Below are 18,546 nucleotides of genomic sequence, written 5' to 3' on the forward strand. Positions count from 1 at the left end.
GATAACCGGCAGACTTCTCAGCCACCCAAACGGTCGACAGTGGCTTGCGAAGTAAATCCACCATTTGCCTCATCGAAACGTGGAGTCACTAGTGGAGCCGACAAGAATTCGATAAAGGTTTCATTTTTGTACTGGTTGCCACAACGGTTCAAAAACTAGACTGAAAACAGTATCTGACGGCGAGGTGCTTCTGGTCTGTCCCGAGAGGTATTTGTTGAGCCAGTCAATCAACTGAGGGAGGGCTTTGTTGACCGAGTATGACAGACAAAGTAGGAGCAATGCTGAGTTCTATTATAATGTTGGCCTCGCCAGCTGGGTAGCATATACTGGACACGAGGATACGCTGTACCGCCAAGGCCACTCTCATGCACCAATCTCGCTACCCTAGGTATCATTGAAAGTCTCCATGCTTTATTCGTCTTGATTGCATCTTAAACATGTTAGAAAAACTATTCAAAGACAAAGTCGCCATTATCACAGGCGGCTCTCGCGGCCTTGGTGCGGCTATTGCTCAAGACCTAGCCAGCAGAGGCGCCAACGTCCTCATCACATATAACTCGGCCAAGGATGATGCAGAAATCATTGCCCACAAAATCACGAAACTGGGACGCGAAGCAGTTATAGTGCAAGGAAACGGTACCGATCGCTCTGCCCCCGAGAGAATTGTGGCCACTGCAGTACAAAAATGGGGACATATTGACATCATCATCAACAACGCTGGTGCGGGAGACGATGCGCTGCTCGAGGACTTGACTCATGAACTATGGGATAAGCTATACGATACTAATGTCCGTTTGCCAACGTTTTTGGTCAAGGCAGCGTTGCCATATTTTGGCCCTGCACCACGTATCGTCAACATATCAAGTGTTGCAGCCAGGGCTGGAACAAGTTACATGTCCGCGTATGCTTCTTCCAAGGCCGCACTAGAGGGAATTACTCGGGTGTGGGCGCATGAACTTGGCCAAAAGTATAACGCAACTGTTAATTGTGTCAATCCAGGCCCAATTGCTACGGACATGTGGCTGAGGGACACTGATGCTGCTATTTTGGCTGAGTGGGACGAAAGGATGAAGGAGACTCCGGCGGGTGCGCGGATTGCCACGGTTGATGACATAGTTCCAATAGTGGCCTTTTTGAGTCATGAGAGTAGCAGATGGAGTACGGGAAGCGTGGTCAATGCTAATGGCGGGCTTATATTTGTCTAGTTTCCTCTCGAGAATAAACCTACTGTTCCAATTCTCCTGCTGCCAGGCGGCTGCCTGCTTTTAAGCCACTGGAAGTGAGGCTTTACGTGCCGTGTTTAGTATCTTTGTGCGCGACCTGTGTGGCTCTATAACGTGGCCTTCTACGAACGCCCCAGTCAGAACGCTTCAAGTTGAACCGCCGAACTTGTGCAAATCAACTTTGAATTCAACGTGTTGGTAATCTCTCAGAGTAAACGAGGTGCATAAACGAAGGTGTTCAGTCATGTATTTAAGCAAAAGGGTAATTACAGGATTTGGTGGTTATGAAAGTATGTAGTCTACGATGCATAAGGATTACTACTCCATACAGTACAGGTTTAGGCCGCACTCTTCGGCTCAGGAAAAAAATAGATGCATAATTTCCTACTTTTGAACGAAATGAACCTTGACCCCCAATCAGCGTCATTAAGCAGCTGCGCCTAATGCATGGCTAATTCCACTCGGAGCATCCCGAGGATCGCGATAGTGCTTCCTTGCGTAGCATATCCAGTTTACGCTATAGACCAGGACAACACCGGCCAACACGGCGATGGTGTAATTCATTGTCGCCGGGGCGACAGGGATGTACTGTGGGAAGAGAAGAACAAGGCCCAACAAAAGCATCCATGCCATGGCTAAAATGTTGATCAGAGTACCGCCAATGGGCCCAAGATCTACTGTCCGAGTTTTGCTGCGGAGAGGACTCCTGTCATACAGAAGGCAGGCAATTGGTATCATGTAACTGCAGAAGAAGCAAACAGCTGCGGACCCCAGGATGGCATTTAACGCGGTAGATGGTCCGAGACAGAGCAACCCAATCAAAGATGCGAGAAGAGTTGCAACGTATATGGCATGCTCAGGAAGCTCATGCCTACCACCAAGTCTGCACAACCATGGAGACAGGAACAAATGTTGCTCCCTAGCCAAGCTCCAAAGTACTCTGCTGAAGGTGGTCATCATACAACCACTTGCGATGTAGAACATGATGATGTAGATGGACATGAGCATCATGGTCAGTGGTAGAGATGCGGTCGAATCCAAGAAGAGCTGCGTGATAGGCTGCCCTCCGATTGGAGCCAGGAGGTTATCCCCGTTAACAACGCAGAACATGAAGATGATGGTCATGGGTAAGCCAGAAAGGCTAGACAAGGCATAGGTCCAGATCATCACCTTTGGCACCTGCCTGGCAGGATCGGGGATTTCGTCTGTTACATGGGTTGCTGAGTCGAAGCCATTTAGTGCCGTGATTCCAGGGAGACAGCCAAGAAGAAAGACGAAGCCGTCAGAGCTCCAGCCAGTGGCGTTGACAAAATCGACAAAAACTGTCTGGGCGCTTTGCTTTGGCGATGCTCTTGCAAGCAAAGTCACGAGAACAATAATGGCGCTTATATTGACATAAAACATTATTCCTCTCATGATAATGGTATAAAACCTGAAGAGCTGAATGTTGAAGAGAACGGCGACGGCCGCCGCCGCAATATAGCAGAGATACAGTTGGTACGGCTCTGAAGTGTACCCAGGATGGGCTGCACTAGCCGTGGCCAGCAGGAGCTGAGCCGCAAACAGATACGTGCCGGCAGTCCAAAAGAACCAGGCCGCAGAGGAGAAAGCACCGACCCAGTAGCTGAGGGCCCGTGAATATCGTCGAGGCGCAAAAATTGACGTCCAATAAACTTGGCCTGGTATGACAACGTGTAAGAAATAACCAGACGCATGTCAATTTGGAGTACAAAGGGTACTAACCGCTGGAATGAGGATATGCCGCGGCCATCTCAGCGAGTGAGATGCAAATGAGCATTTGGAAAATAGCGGCTAGAAGGTAGCCGAATATGTAAACAGGACTTCCTCCGACGCCGATGTTAAATGCAAGGTACGTTCCAATACTGAGGGGCGTCCCTATCAAGGAATAGTTGACACCGATTGTGCTCCAGACATTAAAGTGATGGCGGCGCCTGTCTGGGCTATCCATTACTGTTTCGAGATGTTGCACAGCTGAGGAACCTTCGTAGCCCTTGGCCGGGCTCTGGGAGATGCCAGAGGAGTTTGTCGACTTTGGTGTATCTGAAGACATGATAAATGTAGGCAGTGTCCTATTGAGCCGTGCAAGTTCATTCACATTCATGTATAGAGTAGGCTTAAGACGAGGCCAAGGCCCGGGGGGGGGGGGGGAGTAGGAAATCGTTGGGCATTATATCAACTTGTCAGCGCCATGATCTGATAGGTCGAAAGATGCAAAGAAACGAGAGGCAAAGAATATCATATCAGTCCGGGCGAGGCAAAGATCAAGTTCCACCAACCCGCAACTCTAGACCGCGCGCCACGCTCCCTCCACGGAAAGCCACAAGTCGTGCAGGCTGCCCCGGATTTTGAGAGGATCAGCAACGCACGAAAGAAGAAGGCAGTAGGTTGGCTTGCTCGGGGTCGCCTTCCGGATACGGCAAGAACTTCAAGCCTCCGCATGTTGTTCCCCAAGTGAGTGGGAGGCACCATGTTGGCTGCTTGTGAGTTGGCAGTTTCTTGGTATCTTTCTGGGGGCTCCCACCTGCCTCTCCCCAAGACGACGCGACTTATTTCTGGCCTCGGCGGACTCCTAACCTAGTAAAGGTACAGTAACATACACAGATATATATCCTACTTTAAAGCTCAGAAGGGAGGCCTCAAAAACTGAGCAACGCAAAAGTCTGTACTTGGAGTCTCCTCAAAACTCTGTTTTTCTTCTCTGTGTTCTTGAAGATGGTTACAAATACTTCAATCACACCAACCCAATTGCGACATGTCAATGTGTCCAGCAGTTGCACCGACGTTCTTAAAGTCCTTCGCGAGGACGGCGGTGTAATCATCAAAGGCCTTTTGTCTCAGGATCAAGTTGATCGCATGAACCAAGACATTCAGCCCGCCATGGACCAGCTAGCTGCTGGCTCAACACACAGCGATGAATGGACCCAGCAGTTCCACGGTACCAACACCAAGAGGTTAACCAACCTCGTCACCATCAGTCAGACTTTTCGTCAAGATATTCTGGATAACGACATTATTCACCATCTTTGCGAAGCTGTCTTTCTCCAAGACTCAGGCACGTATTGGCTAAACACGGCGCAAGTTATCGAGATTGGACCGGGAAACAAGGCCCAGGAGCTGCACCGTGACCAAGTGCAGTATCCCATCTTTACACACTGCGGCCCTGATGCCCCTGAAGCTTGTGTCAACTTCATGATTGCCCTGACCGATTTTACCCAGGAAAATGGGGCCACGAGGGTCATCCCTGGGAGCCACAGATGGCCAGATCTCAAGAACAATGGATCGCCAGATGATACAGTTCCAGCTATCATGGCCCCAGGGGATGCTTGCTTCATAAACGGTAAAGTCGTACATGGAGGTGGTGCGAATCGCACCCAAGACTTCAAGAGACGGGGCATCGCTCTCAGCTTCCAGTGCTCGTACTTGACCCCCGAAGAAGCGTACCCTTTCATTGTTGAGAAGGCTTTGGCAGAGCAGCTCAGTGAGCGCGGTCAAAGAATGATTGCCTTTCGTTCTCAGTTTCCCAAGGACAGCCCGGGGCTTTGGCAGAGCAACTATGGGGAAATAGCCAACGTAATTGGAATTTGACTGTGGCTGGTGGCACACGTGCTAGTTTGTTCATGGTGGACCATGGGCCAATTGGCTATACTAGTGGATGTAAATTAAACGACTCAGTTAACTATGTGAATTCGTATAATTTTTTTGGCCTGTTCTAGATCAGTAACAAATACGATCCCCTTTTGTGAACCGATCATCAGACCCAGAGACACACGGCTGTTTCCACAACGTACCACGGCATCGGTGGATGCACATGTACGACCAAGAAATGCGTTATCAGTAAATGTGGGGTGTATTGTGTTCCTCATTTCCAGTTGGAGAGGTTGGCTGAGGGTGAGGACTACATCGGGTTGAGCTGCTTAAATGGGCCTAGAGTTTCCGTGGTGCACGATTTCGTGTTTGGCATTGCACGCCGATTCGTTCTGAGAATGAGAAATGGTGGCCTTCCATGACCCTTTCGTGACAAGATTCTCCTGTTACTCAGAAGTCGGAGCCCGAATGGGCAGTGTCATGACTTGTTGTCGATATGACGGAATACTAAAATGGACGCCGACCATGGGGTCCCGAAATCCGTCTTGCGTGGATAAAGATCCCCCATCCCGTCCGCACAAGTTTCGCAAACATTGCAATAAATAGGCACATTAACTTTTCATCGCAAGCTGATCTCGACGCTCAACATGTTTCCAAACCTTCACCCTTTCTCTCAGCTCACCGCTGCAGAGATCAAGCTATCCAGTCAGATTATCAGACAGCTACATCCAGCCAACACCGTCATTATTTTCAAGACAATTACACTGCAAGAACCAGACAAGGAAGTTGCGCTTGAGTACTTGCAAGCGGAGAGCGAACATAGGCCTGACCGACCGGTTATCGACCGTCGCAGCTTCGTGGCTTACTACAGGAAAGACCATGTATGATGGAAATCTCCCATTACCTTGAGTGCAGAGCGGACCCGGAACTCATGACATTGACAGGACTACCTTCATGAGTCAGTTATAAATCTTGCCACCGGTCAAGTAGTCTACAATGAGGAACTCGACAAAGTATTTCACGGGCCAGCAGACCTGGACGAAGTCGGCGAGATTGAAGCATTGGTGCACACTGATCTCTTGGTCCTAGCCGAGCTCCAAAAGTACAATTTGGACAAATCATTGCTTGTCTGTGAGCCTTGGGTTTACGGTAAGTGGAGATGTGCTTCTTAGAACTGTATTGACGTGTAACATCGACTCAACGCATAACATGACAGGCAGCGACGGCATCAACGACGAAAGGAGACAGTACCAATGTCTTCTATTCATGCGCCACCCGGACCATGCATCTGACCCAGAATCTAACCATTATGCGTTGCCATTACCCTTCTCACCAGTTGTCGATGTCATTCATCGACGTGTCACTCGCATTGACTACCTGCCCACCGGCGCAGATAACATGACGCCTGATACTAAGGGATACAAAGTCCCACCGCCCAACGAGTATGCGCCCAAGTACCAAAATATGCGCACTGATCTGAAGCCTCTGAATGTGATACAGCCAGAAGGTGCCAGCTTCACTATTACAGAGGACTTTGAATGCAGCCAGGTGGTCTCTTGGCAAAAATGGCGGCTGCGGCTGGGCTTCAATGCTCGAGAGGGCATGGTTCTATACGATGTAAGTGACGCAAACGCTTGCCGTACGCGTGAGATGGGCGCACACACAAAGGATTCCCATAATTTCTTGTCCTGCTGACTTTGTATTCTTAAGGTTCGATACGATGGCCGACCTCTGTTTTACCGCGTGTCCTTGTCCGATATGAACATTCCATACGCTGATCCGCGACATCCTTTCCATAAGAAAGCTGCGTTTGACCTTGGAGATGCTGGAGCTGGCTATACCGCTAACAACCTGAAACTTGGCTGTGATTGTCTCGGCTCCATCTTTTATGTGTCAAGTATTCTTAGCAGTCCATCCGGAGGCATTGTGGAGAAGCCAAATTGCGTTTGCATTCATGAACAGGTACATGGTCTTCTCTCCCACTCCACCGGGGGTGAACTTTACAATAGAAAAGCGTCTGGTCAAGTTCTCTTGCTAATGTGCGCCATGTATAGGACTCAGGAATCGGATGGAAACATACAAACTATCGAACCGATACAGCCGTGGTAACTCGCGCACGGGAACTCGTTCTTCAGTCCATTCTCACGGTAGCAAACTATGAGTACATTCTGGCATTTATTTTCACACAAGCCGGCGACATTTCCTACGAGGTCCGGGCAACAGGTATCCTCTCAACACAGCCGATAGACAAGGGTGTAGATGTGAACTGGGGCACCATTGTGCACCCTGGCGTACTCGCCGCCCAACACCAGCACATATTCTCGCTCCGTCTAGACCCAATGTTGGATGGCCCTCGCAACTCTTTGACCTACGAGGAAGCTCATGCCATGGACCCATGTAGTCCGCTGAACCCACACGGCACGGGATACTACACCCGGGAGACGACTGTTCAGACCTCTGGCGGGTACGACCTCGACGAGCAAAAGAACCGCGTCTTCAAGATCAAAAACACCTCGTCGCTTAATCAGGTGAACAACAAGGCGGCTGGCTATAAGATCATGGTTCACGACTTTCAAAAAATGCTCGCAAGCAAGGAATCATACCATCATAGGCGCGCCGAGTTTGCAGACCACAATATTTACGTGACCAAGTACAGGCCAAACGAGCTCTATGCCGCGGGCCAATACACGAATCAGTCACGGGGTGGCGCAGGTGTTCGAACTTGGGCTGGTAGACAGGACGCTGTGGTGGATGAGGATATTGTCGTCTGGGTTCAATTCGGCATCAATCACGTCCCCCGTATCGAGGACTTCCCCGTCATGCCCGTCGAAATTCTCAAAGTCCACCTGCGACCTGTCAATTTTTTCACCAAGAACCCTGCGTTGGACGTGCCACCCTCGACCCAAGCCTTCAATAAGAGTTGCCAGATCAGGGCGGCTGCTACATGTACGAATGGGACGGCGGCGGCGTAGGCCGTCGTTTAAGTCTAGTGAATCAAGGGTTTTTAAATGAAGCCATCTTCTTTCCTTTCTCCATGGTTTACACAAAGACATGCAGCTGTCTAAATTGAGTTGCATCAAACTAGTCATTTGGGAGTTACTTTAGAGCTAGGCCAAACCTTTCAATGGCACTATATTAGCATTATTCCTAAATCGGGCTCCTTTCGTAGAAATTCATGCAACTGCAAATTCTTGTCTCCATCACTTTTCTCACGCTCAGCCCAGAGACGGGTAGTCAATCTCTTCACCTTGCCCCAAACCTCGAAACTCGTACTACGCCAGATTTTGTCAATCAAGGAAATAAAGCGCCTCTGAAGAGCCTGATCAGCCATCTCAAAGGCACCGATGCAGGCCGTCCAAACCAAGGGCGAAAAGCTCCGCGAGGAACACGAGATGGCGGCCTCCAAGTGTCGTAGAGACTTTTCGACCAGTGGCTGCACGTCTTTAACCGGTGCTTTTCGAATGGTACGTTTGAAGTAGATCATGTTTGCGTAGTAGAAAGCATAGTTTAGGTGATATATCAGCATGTGGTCCGCGCCATGGGCATCTTCGTAGACGGACAAGTCAGGTACCGACAGATACATCTCCATCTCCACTGCGTCCAGATCGCTAGTAGGGTCATCTGGCCGCCTTATTGACCCGTCAGCCAAGACATTACCCTGCATCTTGTCCATGGCATTGATCGCTTCCAGGCCGCCGTGCGGAACGCCGTAGACACGGTCAAGGCAGTAGAGTTCCCGGGGGCACTGGAATTCAAGAACAGAGCGGGCCGAGTCGCTGTCTCCGTGGATTATACCTGGTGAGAGGCTCAAGATTGCCAGGCCGGCAAACATTTGATACACAACTGAGGCGCTTCTTGAGCGTGACCAGAATGTCGCGTCTATACCTCGAAGCCAGTTGACGGCGCCGTGAATGTGAACTCGCCACTCGGAGTTGCTGACAGTAATGGTGTCGCTTACGATGCACAAGGTAAGCGCAGCCAAGACAGGTATGTACTGGTCTTGCTGATCAGTTATGAGGTTTCGTCTGAGGTGTGAGAGGCCCAAGTTATGATGTGCGAGTGCCAGACTCTCAAAACGGTCTTTCTCACTATGAGAGTCTTTGACCTGAGAGAGTTGGAAAGCAGATGCCATGCATATCAAGTGGAAAACGGCAATGGCAGCGTTGGAGCCGTTTGGTGCTGATCGAGCTCCCTCCAGAGCGATGGGCATGAAAACCTCTCTGAGGGGGTTGTATATTCCTGGCACCGGTAACACAATGTCGCAGAGGTGTGTTGTCCAGTATTCTAGAATATATCGCTGCAGCGGCATATCAGGCAGGATGTCCATATATTTTGGAAGGGACCTCCATATTGATCGGGTCTCTGCCTCTGACCGACTTTCGCTCCACCTACAAGCTTCTTCTTGAGTGCTTGATAAAGCTGATGGTGTGTAGACGGCCGAAAAACGACCCGAAGAAGGCTGGGAGATGTCGATGTGGCTATCGCGCTGCGTGTTTGCAGCAGGGCTTAGCTGGCCACATGCACCAGAGACAGACTGAGTCTGTGGCCTACTCCTGTCGTCTACATTCGACACAGAATCCCGAAGCTTGTCAAAGTGCTCCGACCCAGCCTCTGGGATGGTTGCTGGAAAACAAGGCCACTCATTGGTTGCAAGCGCTTCCAGCCCTGGATTCTGCGGAGAGGAAGAGGGAGCCGCGTCCAATATAGAGGTTAGGGGAGGCGATAAGGAAGGATTCGGGCTCGCTACAGCACAGGACTTGTGTCGCGTCGGCGAGAAGAGTTTTGGACTGTTTCGAATCCTAGTCCTCGAGATGACCGCACTCGCAGAGGTAGCGCCTGATCGAGTAGAGTCTCGGCGTCTCTGGTAACGTGAGTCGTGGAGAATGAAGGAATTTTGCAGCCAAGACTGTGGCGGCTGTAACTGCTGTGTTTCAGAAAATGTTTGTCTTCCATTTATATAATCGGCGTCATCTGCGATCTGAGTTTTGTCGGTGGCATTACCCGAAGTCTTTGATGTTCTTGCTGATTCCCACTGCAGCCTCACTTCGTATCCTTCGCAGTCAATCTTTGCTGTTTCACATCTCATACATGTTGGACGGGTCTCGTCACATTTGACATGTCTCGCTCGGCAAGTCCAGCAGCCAGTAAAGGTTCTAGTCCTGGTCCTCCTCCCTCCCCTGTCGTTGACACTGTTCCTAGGACTTCGTGGCATCGCTTGAAAGTACCGAGACCTCGTAAAGAAATGTGTAGGGAGATGTTAATGGCAAGACGCTTGGTATGCTGGCACGCGTAGGAGCTGCTCAAGTCGACGCGGAGCAGCCGAGCTGTGTGATGAGCAGAGCTTCGGAATCAAGTTGCAGGTACCCAATTATTTGTGGGGTAACTCTCAAACTTCCTTAATCGGTGGGTAGTTAACTACCTAGTAGTTAAGCTTTAACCCAGGATTGCAAGCCGGAATTTGGGGTAGCCACTAGCAATTTTATTGGCTGTTCGTGTCCTGTCATGAGTCCCAGTGTCTCCCCGTTGCTCGTCGAGAGTTGCCTATTATGATGTATCCGTGGCGCCTGCGGGTTGGCCCACTTGATATTTTCTCCATGGCTCTTTGACAATGTGTTGGGAGGGATTGCGAGGGATGGATGCGCTGCCTACGGTGGCCGCCAAAAGCGGCGGCAGTTCCCGCCAAAAATAGGCATTCAAGAAAAGATAACCACCAAAAGAAAACACAAAAAATCCGTTAACAAGAGCGTTTGGTTGACTATTGCGTCTGTAAGGGAGGTCAAATCGGTTGCAGTGTTGACAGGACTTGGCCTAATTGTAAGGGCCTAAGCGAGTATATTGACAACTGGCTATGCGACTATGAACAAGTATCCAAAGGTGAAGAAGAAAGGAAGAAAAGGAGAGCAACTCCTGAGCTCAATGCAGCTAATCTCGCTTGCTGACAGGGATTGGGGCGAGAGAGCAGCCAAGCCGCCATCGGGTTCAGCCCTTTACAGCAACCTACCTGGAACTCTTCCTTAAAATATGCCCATCGACAATCAACTCGATCGACTAAATGCCAGATTAATATCGAATCGATCATAAGTGACTTCTTATCGATCGATATCGATTAAGTGACAATGCTGATCAATATAATCGAAATCAAAATCGATTCGATTAATCGATTCGATCAAATCGATTTGTCAACAAGAGAAATGTCAACTCTCCTTTCTTTTTATCCTTTCTTTTTTTTCAACCTTCCTTTTTCTCAGCTTTCCCCTCAGTATCAGGAAAAACCCTCAAATTGGTCTATAAAAGGGAGTTATTTTCCTTCTCATTCCCTCAGTCAGTCAGTCAGTCAGTCAGTCAAGTAGATATAATTCAATTCAATCAGTTATTACCCTCAAACCCTCAAATTCCATAGCTATCCTGCGCTATGATCGATCGATCGACTTCGAAGCTTGATTTTCTGTCTAAAAGAGCGGAATTGTGCGACAATATATACTTATTGGAATGCAGCTGTGTAGGCAGCACTAAGTATAGAGCATATTTAATGCTAGCAAAAGCTAGCAGTTGCCTGTAAAAGATCACAGGTATGCTAGCACTAATAAGGTATTAAGTAACTTTTTAATTAGACTCTAAGAATTAAAAGTATAGGATAGAGGCAATAGCAATACTCCTTAAGCTTTACTTAAAATCCAGTACTATAGCAATGCCAGAGCATTGCCGAAAAATATATTTTGTTTCTTTTTAATTCTAACAAAATAATTGTATTAAATAAACTAAAATAGATATAGGGTAATTACTTATACCTTAAAATAGCTAATAAAAAAACTATAATGTATTTATTAGAAGAGTGGGTCTAAAAACGCTAAAAATAGCCTAAAATACAAGAAAATACAAAAGAATACATTTGTATTTTTTCTATTTTTAGCTCTAATTAGAGCTTTAAGACCCACTTTTCTTAGTAGGTTTTATTATTTATATAGTAATCTATTTTTTAAGCTACTTATTTTTCTTATAGGTATTTTACTTTATTTTATATAAATTATTTAAGAAAAAATACAAAAATACAAAAAAAACAAGCGGCAATGCTCTGAGCAATGCGATACCTAGAAGCTCTTGCTTAAGTTAGAGCTTAGATTTTAATAATTTTAAGTTTAATTTCATATTAGTTAGCATAATAAGCGATAATAATTGAGGACTAGAGAATTATATACACACTAATATAGCTAATTATAACTAGATCTTTAACCTACCTAATTAGGACGAGAATAACTAGAATAAAGGGTTCTTAGATATAGCAAGTATTAACTTTCTAGAGCGACTATTTAAGCTTTCTATTGCTATATGAAAGCAAGAAGTCTGCGGTAAATAGCTTAGGTCTACTATACTACTTTACTTTAGCAGTATATTTAGATTCTTAAGCGATTGCTAGCAGTTTAAGCTAGAAAGAGACTTTAGTCTATCTCTATTAGAACTTATATACGTATAGCGTCTCTTACTTTTTAAGTTAGCATTATTGCTAACGGCGTATCCCAGCCTTAATATTCCACAGAGACTAGTAGACGGGTAGCTAGAGATAATTTAACGACTTTACGGTACGTATATTATCGCTAGATTTGCTAGCTCTCTCGCTAAAATGTTTAGTTTAGATACTTAATTGCTAAGACAGAGGGACTATTATTTATTCCTTATTAGAGTAATAATCATTAGATTGTGTCTCTTAGCACAGAGTTAACAGTTAGCATAGATTAGTTTTAAACCCTATTTAACCACTTTATCTTAGAAGCAAATGCCTTAGCAAAAGATCTACTTTATAGTCTTTATCTAGTCTTTAATATTGCTAAAATTAAGGATAACCTGATACATTGAGATTGTAGCTACTTATTTGTTAAGCACAAGGAAAATAGATTCTAAACAGCTATAAAGTAACTTCTCGCTTAATTAAGTAAGTTTTATAGATACCTACTATTATGTGGGCGGAATTGCACACACTTAAGGGCTTGACAAGGGGGCTAGGAAAAGGGGACTTAGTATTTTCATTTAATATTATAGCTAAGCTCACAGATAAAAGAGAGATTCTCTCTCTCTCTTAGCTAGAAGTTTAATTAATAGACTTAACCGCGATTTTCTTAACTAGAGCTATTTACTTAGTGCATTTAATGCTTATTTACTAAATCCCTTATTAATCAAGAGCACCTTTCTTTGCCATAGGCTATACCTTCTAAAGATATACTACTAAATAATATTACTAAGGTTTTCTAGAACAACTAAAGCAATTAAGAATTAAATACCATTTAATCTAGAGAATTAAAAGGATTCTAACTACTAAAACTAAAGAGAAGTGATTTAATTTAGACTAAATTGCTAATAAGCTGCGTGTAAGTGCGGTATTTCTCGGGGTACTCTGAGCTCTTAGGTATGTTCGTTTTGGGCCAACAAAAGGAACCGAAAGCGGAGGCGCAATGCCTAAAGTGGTAATTAGACGGGATCCCGTCCAGTTTTAGAGGGACGAGGCCCCGTCCCCCCATTAGTCGCCGGCCGGGGGCTGCCTACCATTTTCTGACGGTGGGCTGGTAACTAATTTTAACCCTAAACCATAGACGGTCAAAGGAACCAATTATCTTACACAAGGCCCAAGGTTAAGCTTAGAAAGGCGCTACCTGTCACAACTTATCACACGCGGCGCGGGCACATCAGAATGCTCTAAAGAGAGTGTGTTAGAAGCGAAATCGTTTTTACTTGGTAGAATTGATTTTCTGTCGAAATTTACCTTCCGGCACACACCAGCGCACAACAACCACTGATTATGTGCTAAAAAAATTACATGAATAGATAGCCAATGCTCGATTATAGCAGCTAAAGTAATGTTTTCATTTGTTCCATTCGATGCAGCAGTTTTTTTCTTGATCAAAGACCAATTTAGAGGTCAAGTTCTGGCAATGGGCTCGTGCACCGGGACTTGTTAAGGACACCACCACTTTTAGGGGCTGCTACGGATATGGATACGGATTTTATTTCGCCCGGAGGGAAGTCCCTAGAGGGCCAGGACAGAAAGCTATTTACGGTTCGATACATTTGCTACAAAACACCTTAAGCCCCATACTTTCTCTTACACTGGTTGGTTTAACCTCACTTTGCTCCCTGACAGGCCTGCTTAAAGGCCAATTCCCTAAGTGTTCAGCGTTCTATTCTCAGCGGCTAAAGCACGGCCTGCCAATATTAAGGCTGTTTGTTGTTAGTATAGTTTCATGGTTTCATGGTTTCATGGTTTCATGGTTTCATGGTTTCTGTTATCTGTTGTGGTTAGCTCGATTGAGCCATCGCAGGTGCTAGCTGCAGACATACCAGTTGCGCTGGGCCCTTTTACCACTATGGCAAAAGAGTACAAATTAAACAAGTCCCTTGCGACTGCCCAATCTAGCACTATACAGGCTCCCTCAGTTATGCACACAAGACTGGGCTTTAAGCCCAGACCTTTACAGTTTTATGGTTTTATGGTTTTATAGTTTTATGCATAATTCTCTAGTCTAATATTTGCTGATCTCGTGCAAGTCTCTCTGTTGCTATCGCAAATTTAATCACTGCTTTCACGGCTCGCATGTCTGGGTTTCACTTGTTATTGTCTAATAGGGCTTTCTCTCCCAAGAAATATAAGAGATTCCCTTTCTTTTCCCGTGAAAAATTGAGTAAGATCTTCCGTTGCCCTGTCTATTGTCTACATTAAAATAGAAAGTATTCTATTGTTTTATATGCTTAGCCACATTTGCATAAGCTTAATTTTAGTACCCTAATTCTATTAAGAAAGCAATTAAGTCTCGCTATGCTGGTGCGTAGTTGCACTAGAATATTTAATTCTCTTCTCTTTAATTAATTATATAGTTCTCGTGTATGCTTACCCGAAAGTGCAGCATTAATTCGTTTTGAGTATCTACTAATACCTTCTCCTGTATTATTACTTTCTTGGCACGTAGATGTTAAGAAAGTAGCCTGTAATACACCTTTTTACTTAACAAGTGCGCATTTTTCGCTGTTAATTCTGCGCTTTATGCAGCTGTAAAATAGCCCCAATAGCCACGGTTGCTACAAGCCCAAGTAGCACTGTGAGTGTGTTTAACCTTGGGGAGTAAACGGTAGCTAATCTAAACGTTAGAGCTTAAAATGCTCTTCTGAGAAATTCTGTAGCTACTGTGAAAGCCGAAATACCGCGCCTCCTCGAAAGCTCTTAATGTCCGGTTTAGACGATATCGCCTTTCCCAGCTACAGCTATAGCCAAGAAAGGGGCACAGCGCACCAATCAAGCAAGCCCTCACAACCTAGATCTCTCACAGGAGCACCCTCCAGTAGCAATTGGTAAGACAGCCAGCCGGCTCGCGCGAGAAATAGCCGAGATACACGAGACCAAAATTGCTGTATTTAAGGCCTTCTGTGTCGCATTTTGTTGAACGTCACAGCGGAACATAGATAGAAAGAGTGTGTTGATTCTGTAACCTAGAGATGCCGCAAACATAGGCTATTTATGGAAGACGCAGGCTGGACGCTGCACATGATATTGTATCATGTTTAATAATACTGAGGAAGGGAGTCGTTGTAGCTTCTCTTTTCTCGATTACACACCGCATTATGGCAAGCCCCTGGCGCCTCTGTCTGATGATGGTAAGAGATTTAAAGCCATGTCCACCTGAAGCCAACAGCAGTGCATAACCGCGATACACCCCAAAGGGAGAGCTATTCGCAGTCATGAAACCTCTGCGTGGCTTGGACTGGGGACTTTGCGACGTTAGACCTGGTAGGCGTGGCGTGGGTTCCCTTCACTTTGGTGTGGCTAAGTTATGGCGGGGTCTACCGTCGCATTTTGGTAACGGGGCATTGTTGGCAGGCGGGCGATATTGTGCAACGTACTTCGCCTTACCACACTGCGGGACGACTCATGCTCCGGATCGGCTTTCACCGCTGGAGCTAGAGAAGTACTTAATCTAGGACTCTGGTCTTGTTCCTAGCCCTGCCACTGATGTTTCTTTCTAGAAGGACTTTGGGATAGCGTGCTGGGTTAGCCTGAAGACTAATCTGGCACTGGTGGATTTCGCTGGCCTGTCAACGGCAAAATGACAGACAATTGTACTACTTGGGGGGTCTTAAAACCGACTAGTGCCGTGCCCTGTGCCCGCCTAAAGTTAGACACAGGGGGCACGCTGATTAGGAAAATGCACTTTAAATGGGAAAATACAACGAGGTATATTTATTTTAGTGCCAAGCACTATGTAGGTGGATAGCGAGTGGGCCACCTAAAAATCTGTAACAGGCTAAGCCCAATGGTGGCTTGACTGGCACTCTTGCCTGTATCGCTAGCCTTGTCTCTAGTAACCCCTAGCAACAAGCAGGATTAGCAGAAGCAAGCTCACAGGCTTATAAGAGCTCTACAAGCCCTTTCTTTCTTGCTCTTCTTTCGCTTTTTCTCTTAGCGTTAGATACTTATTTATAGTTACCTAGCTAGTTGTTAATATACTCGCTTAGACCGTTACATAAAGGAATCGCTGCGCGACGCTATACTATGCCTAATTCTCGGGAACTTATTAACCTAGAGAAATCTTTAATTATTTAGTATGTTCTTAATCTAGATTTGCGATCTTTTTTGCTCTAGCTTTATAGCGTTAAAGAGATAGTAAATTAACTGCTTGCGGATTGCGATGCGCCTTTTGTGGGAGTAAACTAGGCTTTAAATTTCTTTAAGCGCTATAAAGAGCTCTATACGCGTTTTATGCGTAGATATAACTATTAGAGAGCTTTATGTAAAGAGCTAAAGCTAATTAAGAACTAGTTTTAACTTACACGCAATATAGTTATAAAGTATAGCATATAAGAATAAGAATTTATATAACTTTAATAAAATAGGCTTAATAATAAGCATAATCTTACCTACTATAGTTATAATAAGCTTAGAAAGACATAGAAAGCTAACTCTATTCTAGCTAGATAATAGAGAATAGGTTTTAGTAATCTAAGATATTAATTCTCTTAGCTATGCTATCCTGCTATTTATTATTATTGTGGGAAGTATTACCTCTCTAACTAGTATAAAGGTAGCGCGCTACTAAAGATTAGGTTATCTCTACTACTTATAACTATTTAAAAACTAATAAGAAAGGCGTAGAATAGATTTAGCACTTTAAAAAGCATATAAAGCCGCGTATAATAGGTATATATTGTCTTCTAATTATAGATAGGCATAAAAGGTACTATTCTAGAGAATTTAAGCTATTTTGCAAGAATTACAAGATTATTACGCTATATATACTATTATATTTATTGTATATTCTTTAACTACTAGATATTAGTTATTTTAGGCTGCTAAAGAAGGTATACAGCTAAGAAATTAAAGGGTTAATAAGAGCGCGAGTTACACACATTATAAAGGCTAACTTTCTACCTATATATTGCGCTGCATTTAAAGCTATAATAACAGAAAAGAATATCTAGAAAGCCTTTAGAGAGATAGAGCTTATTCTATTTAATCCATAAAGTGTGTTATTACAGTTAGATATAAAGCTATATATACTATCTCCCATTAAAGAGGCAATTAAGCTACTAAATATATAGGTTCTAAAGATACTAAATAATCTAACTAAGATAGCTTTATAAACTAATTATATTAAAAGGCAAATAAGCTACTATTAGGAAAGCTTATCAATATTAATTTTATCTGCTATAGATTAATTTATAAAGGGAATATATAGACTTATATATAAGATAGCTCTCTTAAAGGCTAAGGTTATATAACTTTAAGAGGCAAATATAATACTAAGTAAGTAGTATAAAGCTAGAAAAATGCATTTACGTTAAGAAAATAGTATAACTATTACTAAGAGATAGGCTCTTAAAGACTAAATTAATATAGAAGAGCAGGTAAAATATAATAATTGCTAAACTAGAGGTCTTAAGCCTTAGGATAAAATAAAGGGTTAGCGGTATAGTGTGTGTAGTAGGTCTAGATATAATGCGCAAACTTGTTAAATTAACATAGAAATATCTAATAAAGAGAGTAGCAATAAAGATTAATTAATTTACTATATTGTGGTGGTGTTTTGTGTATAATTATTGCTACAAGGTTGTTTGGATAGCTAGCTCGCCTGTGTGGCTAGCTCGCTTATGGAATACGTTAGTAAATAGTAATATACTAAAGTGTAGCGATCTGATCGAGTATATTAACAACTGGCAAGGCGACTGTAAATAACTATCTAAAGGTAAAGAAGAAAGGAAGAAAAGGAGAACTTAAGGAGCTCTTAAGCTCCGAAGCTTAATGCAGCTAATCTCATTTGCTAATAGGGATAGAGGCAAGAGCGCAGCTAAGCTACTATTAGGCTTAGCTTATTATATAACCGTAAAACTATTTTTCGTAACTATAAGTAGTTGTAAGGGGCTAGTCTAGCAGCTTCTGCGAGCTAGCGTTACTAATAGTAACTTTTCTTATAGAGAGAAGAGAGAAAGGGAAAAGAGGTTAGCTTAGTTCTAAAGAGAGCCCTTATAGGGTCTAGCTAAGCTCTAGTGAAAACCCGTGGTAGATTCTTAGGTAGCTTTTCCAGCGTACTTATCTCCTTCTCCCCTTAAGATCTAAGCGCTACGCTTAAATCCGTAACAGGTATAACTAATCTAAACGTACCGATAAAAGCCGTTTTATTGTTATTTTCCCATTTATATCCAGTAATACTTTTATATGCGGTTTGCGTGTGATTTTAGGATC

The 18,546-nt window shown here is 44.5% G+C and overlaps 5 protein-coding genes across 5 annotated transcripts; 3 read left to right on the plus strand and 2 right to left on the minus strand.

Annotated features, from left to right (window-relative positions):
- Positions 1-437: 437 nt before the first annotated feature.
- Positions 438-1,205, plus strand: VFPPC_10144 (gluconate 5-dehydrogenase; the record flags this gene model as incomplete). The annotated part of the gene is made up of 1 exon (XM_018288565.1): positions 438-1,205. The coding sequence occupies one exon, from the start codon at positions 438-440 to the stop codon at positions 1,203-1,205; it is 768 nt and encodes a 255-aa protein (XP_018137164.1).
- A 444-nt stretch (positions 1,206-1,649) lies between these two features.
- Positions 1,650-3,294, minus strand: VFPPC_10143 (amino acid transporter; the record flags this gene model as incomplete). The annotated part of the gene is made up of 2 exons (XM_018288564.1): positions 1,650-2,902; positions 2,967-3,294. The coding sequence occupies 2 exons, from the start codon at positions 3,292-3,294 to the stop codon at positions 1,650-1,652; spliced, it is 1,581 nt and encodes a 526-aa protein (XP_018137163.1).
- Positions 3,295-3,956: 662 nt separating this feature from the next.
- VFPPC_10142 (phytanoyl- dioxygenase protein) lies at positions 3,957-4,829 on the plus strand (the record flags this gene model as incomplete). Its single annotated transcript, XM_018288563.1, has 1 exon — positions 3,957-4,829. The coding sequence occupies one exon, from the start codon at positions 3,957-3,959 to the stop codon at positions 4,827-4,829; it is 873 nt and encodes a 290-aa protein (XP_018137162.1).
- Positions 4,830-5,476: 647 nt separating this feature from the next.
- Positions 5,477-7,801, plus strand: VFPPC_10141 (copper amine oxidase; the record flags this gene model as incomplete). The annotated part of the gene is made up of 5 exons (XM_018288562.1): positions 5,477-5,710; positions 5,774-5,978; positions 6,046-6,446; positions 6,540-6,791; positions 6,884-7,801. 5 exons carry the CDS (start codon positions 5,477-5,479, stop codon positions 7,799-7,801), a joined length of 2,010 nt encoding a protein of 669 aa, XP_018137161.1.
- Positions 7,802-8,038: 237 nt separating this feature from the next.
- Positions 8,039-9,915, minus strand: VFPPC_10140 (fungal specific transcription factor domain-containing protein; the record flags this gene model as incomplete). The annotated part of the gene is made up of 2 exons (XM_022428693.1): positions 8,039-8,043; positions 8,103-9,915. The coding sequence occupies 2 exons, from the start codon at positions 9,913-9,915 to the stop codon at positions 8,039-8,041; spliced, it is 1,818 nt and encodes a 605-aa protein (XP_022284002.1).
- Positions 9,916-18,546: the final 8,631 nt, after the last annotated feature.

This window comes from Pochonia chlamydosporia (assembly GCF_001653235.2).
Source record: "Pochonia chlamydosporia 170 chromosome Unknown PCv3seq00010, whole genome shotgun sequence".
In the NCBI taxonomy this organism is placed as follows: Eukaryota; Fungi; Ascomycota; class Sordariomycetes; order Hypocreales; family Clavicipitaceae; genus Pochonia; species Pochonia chlamydosporia.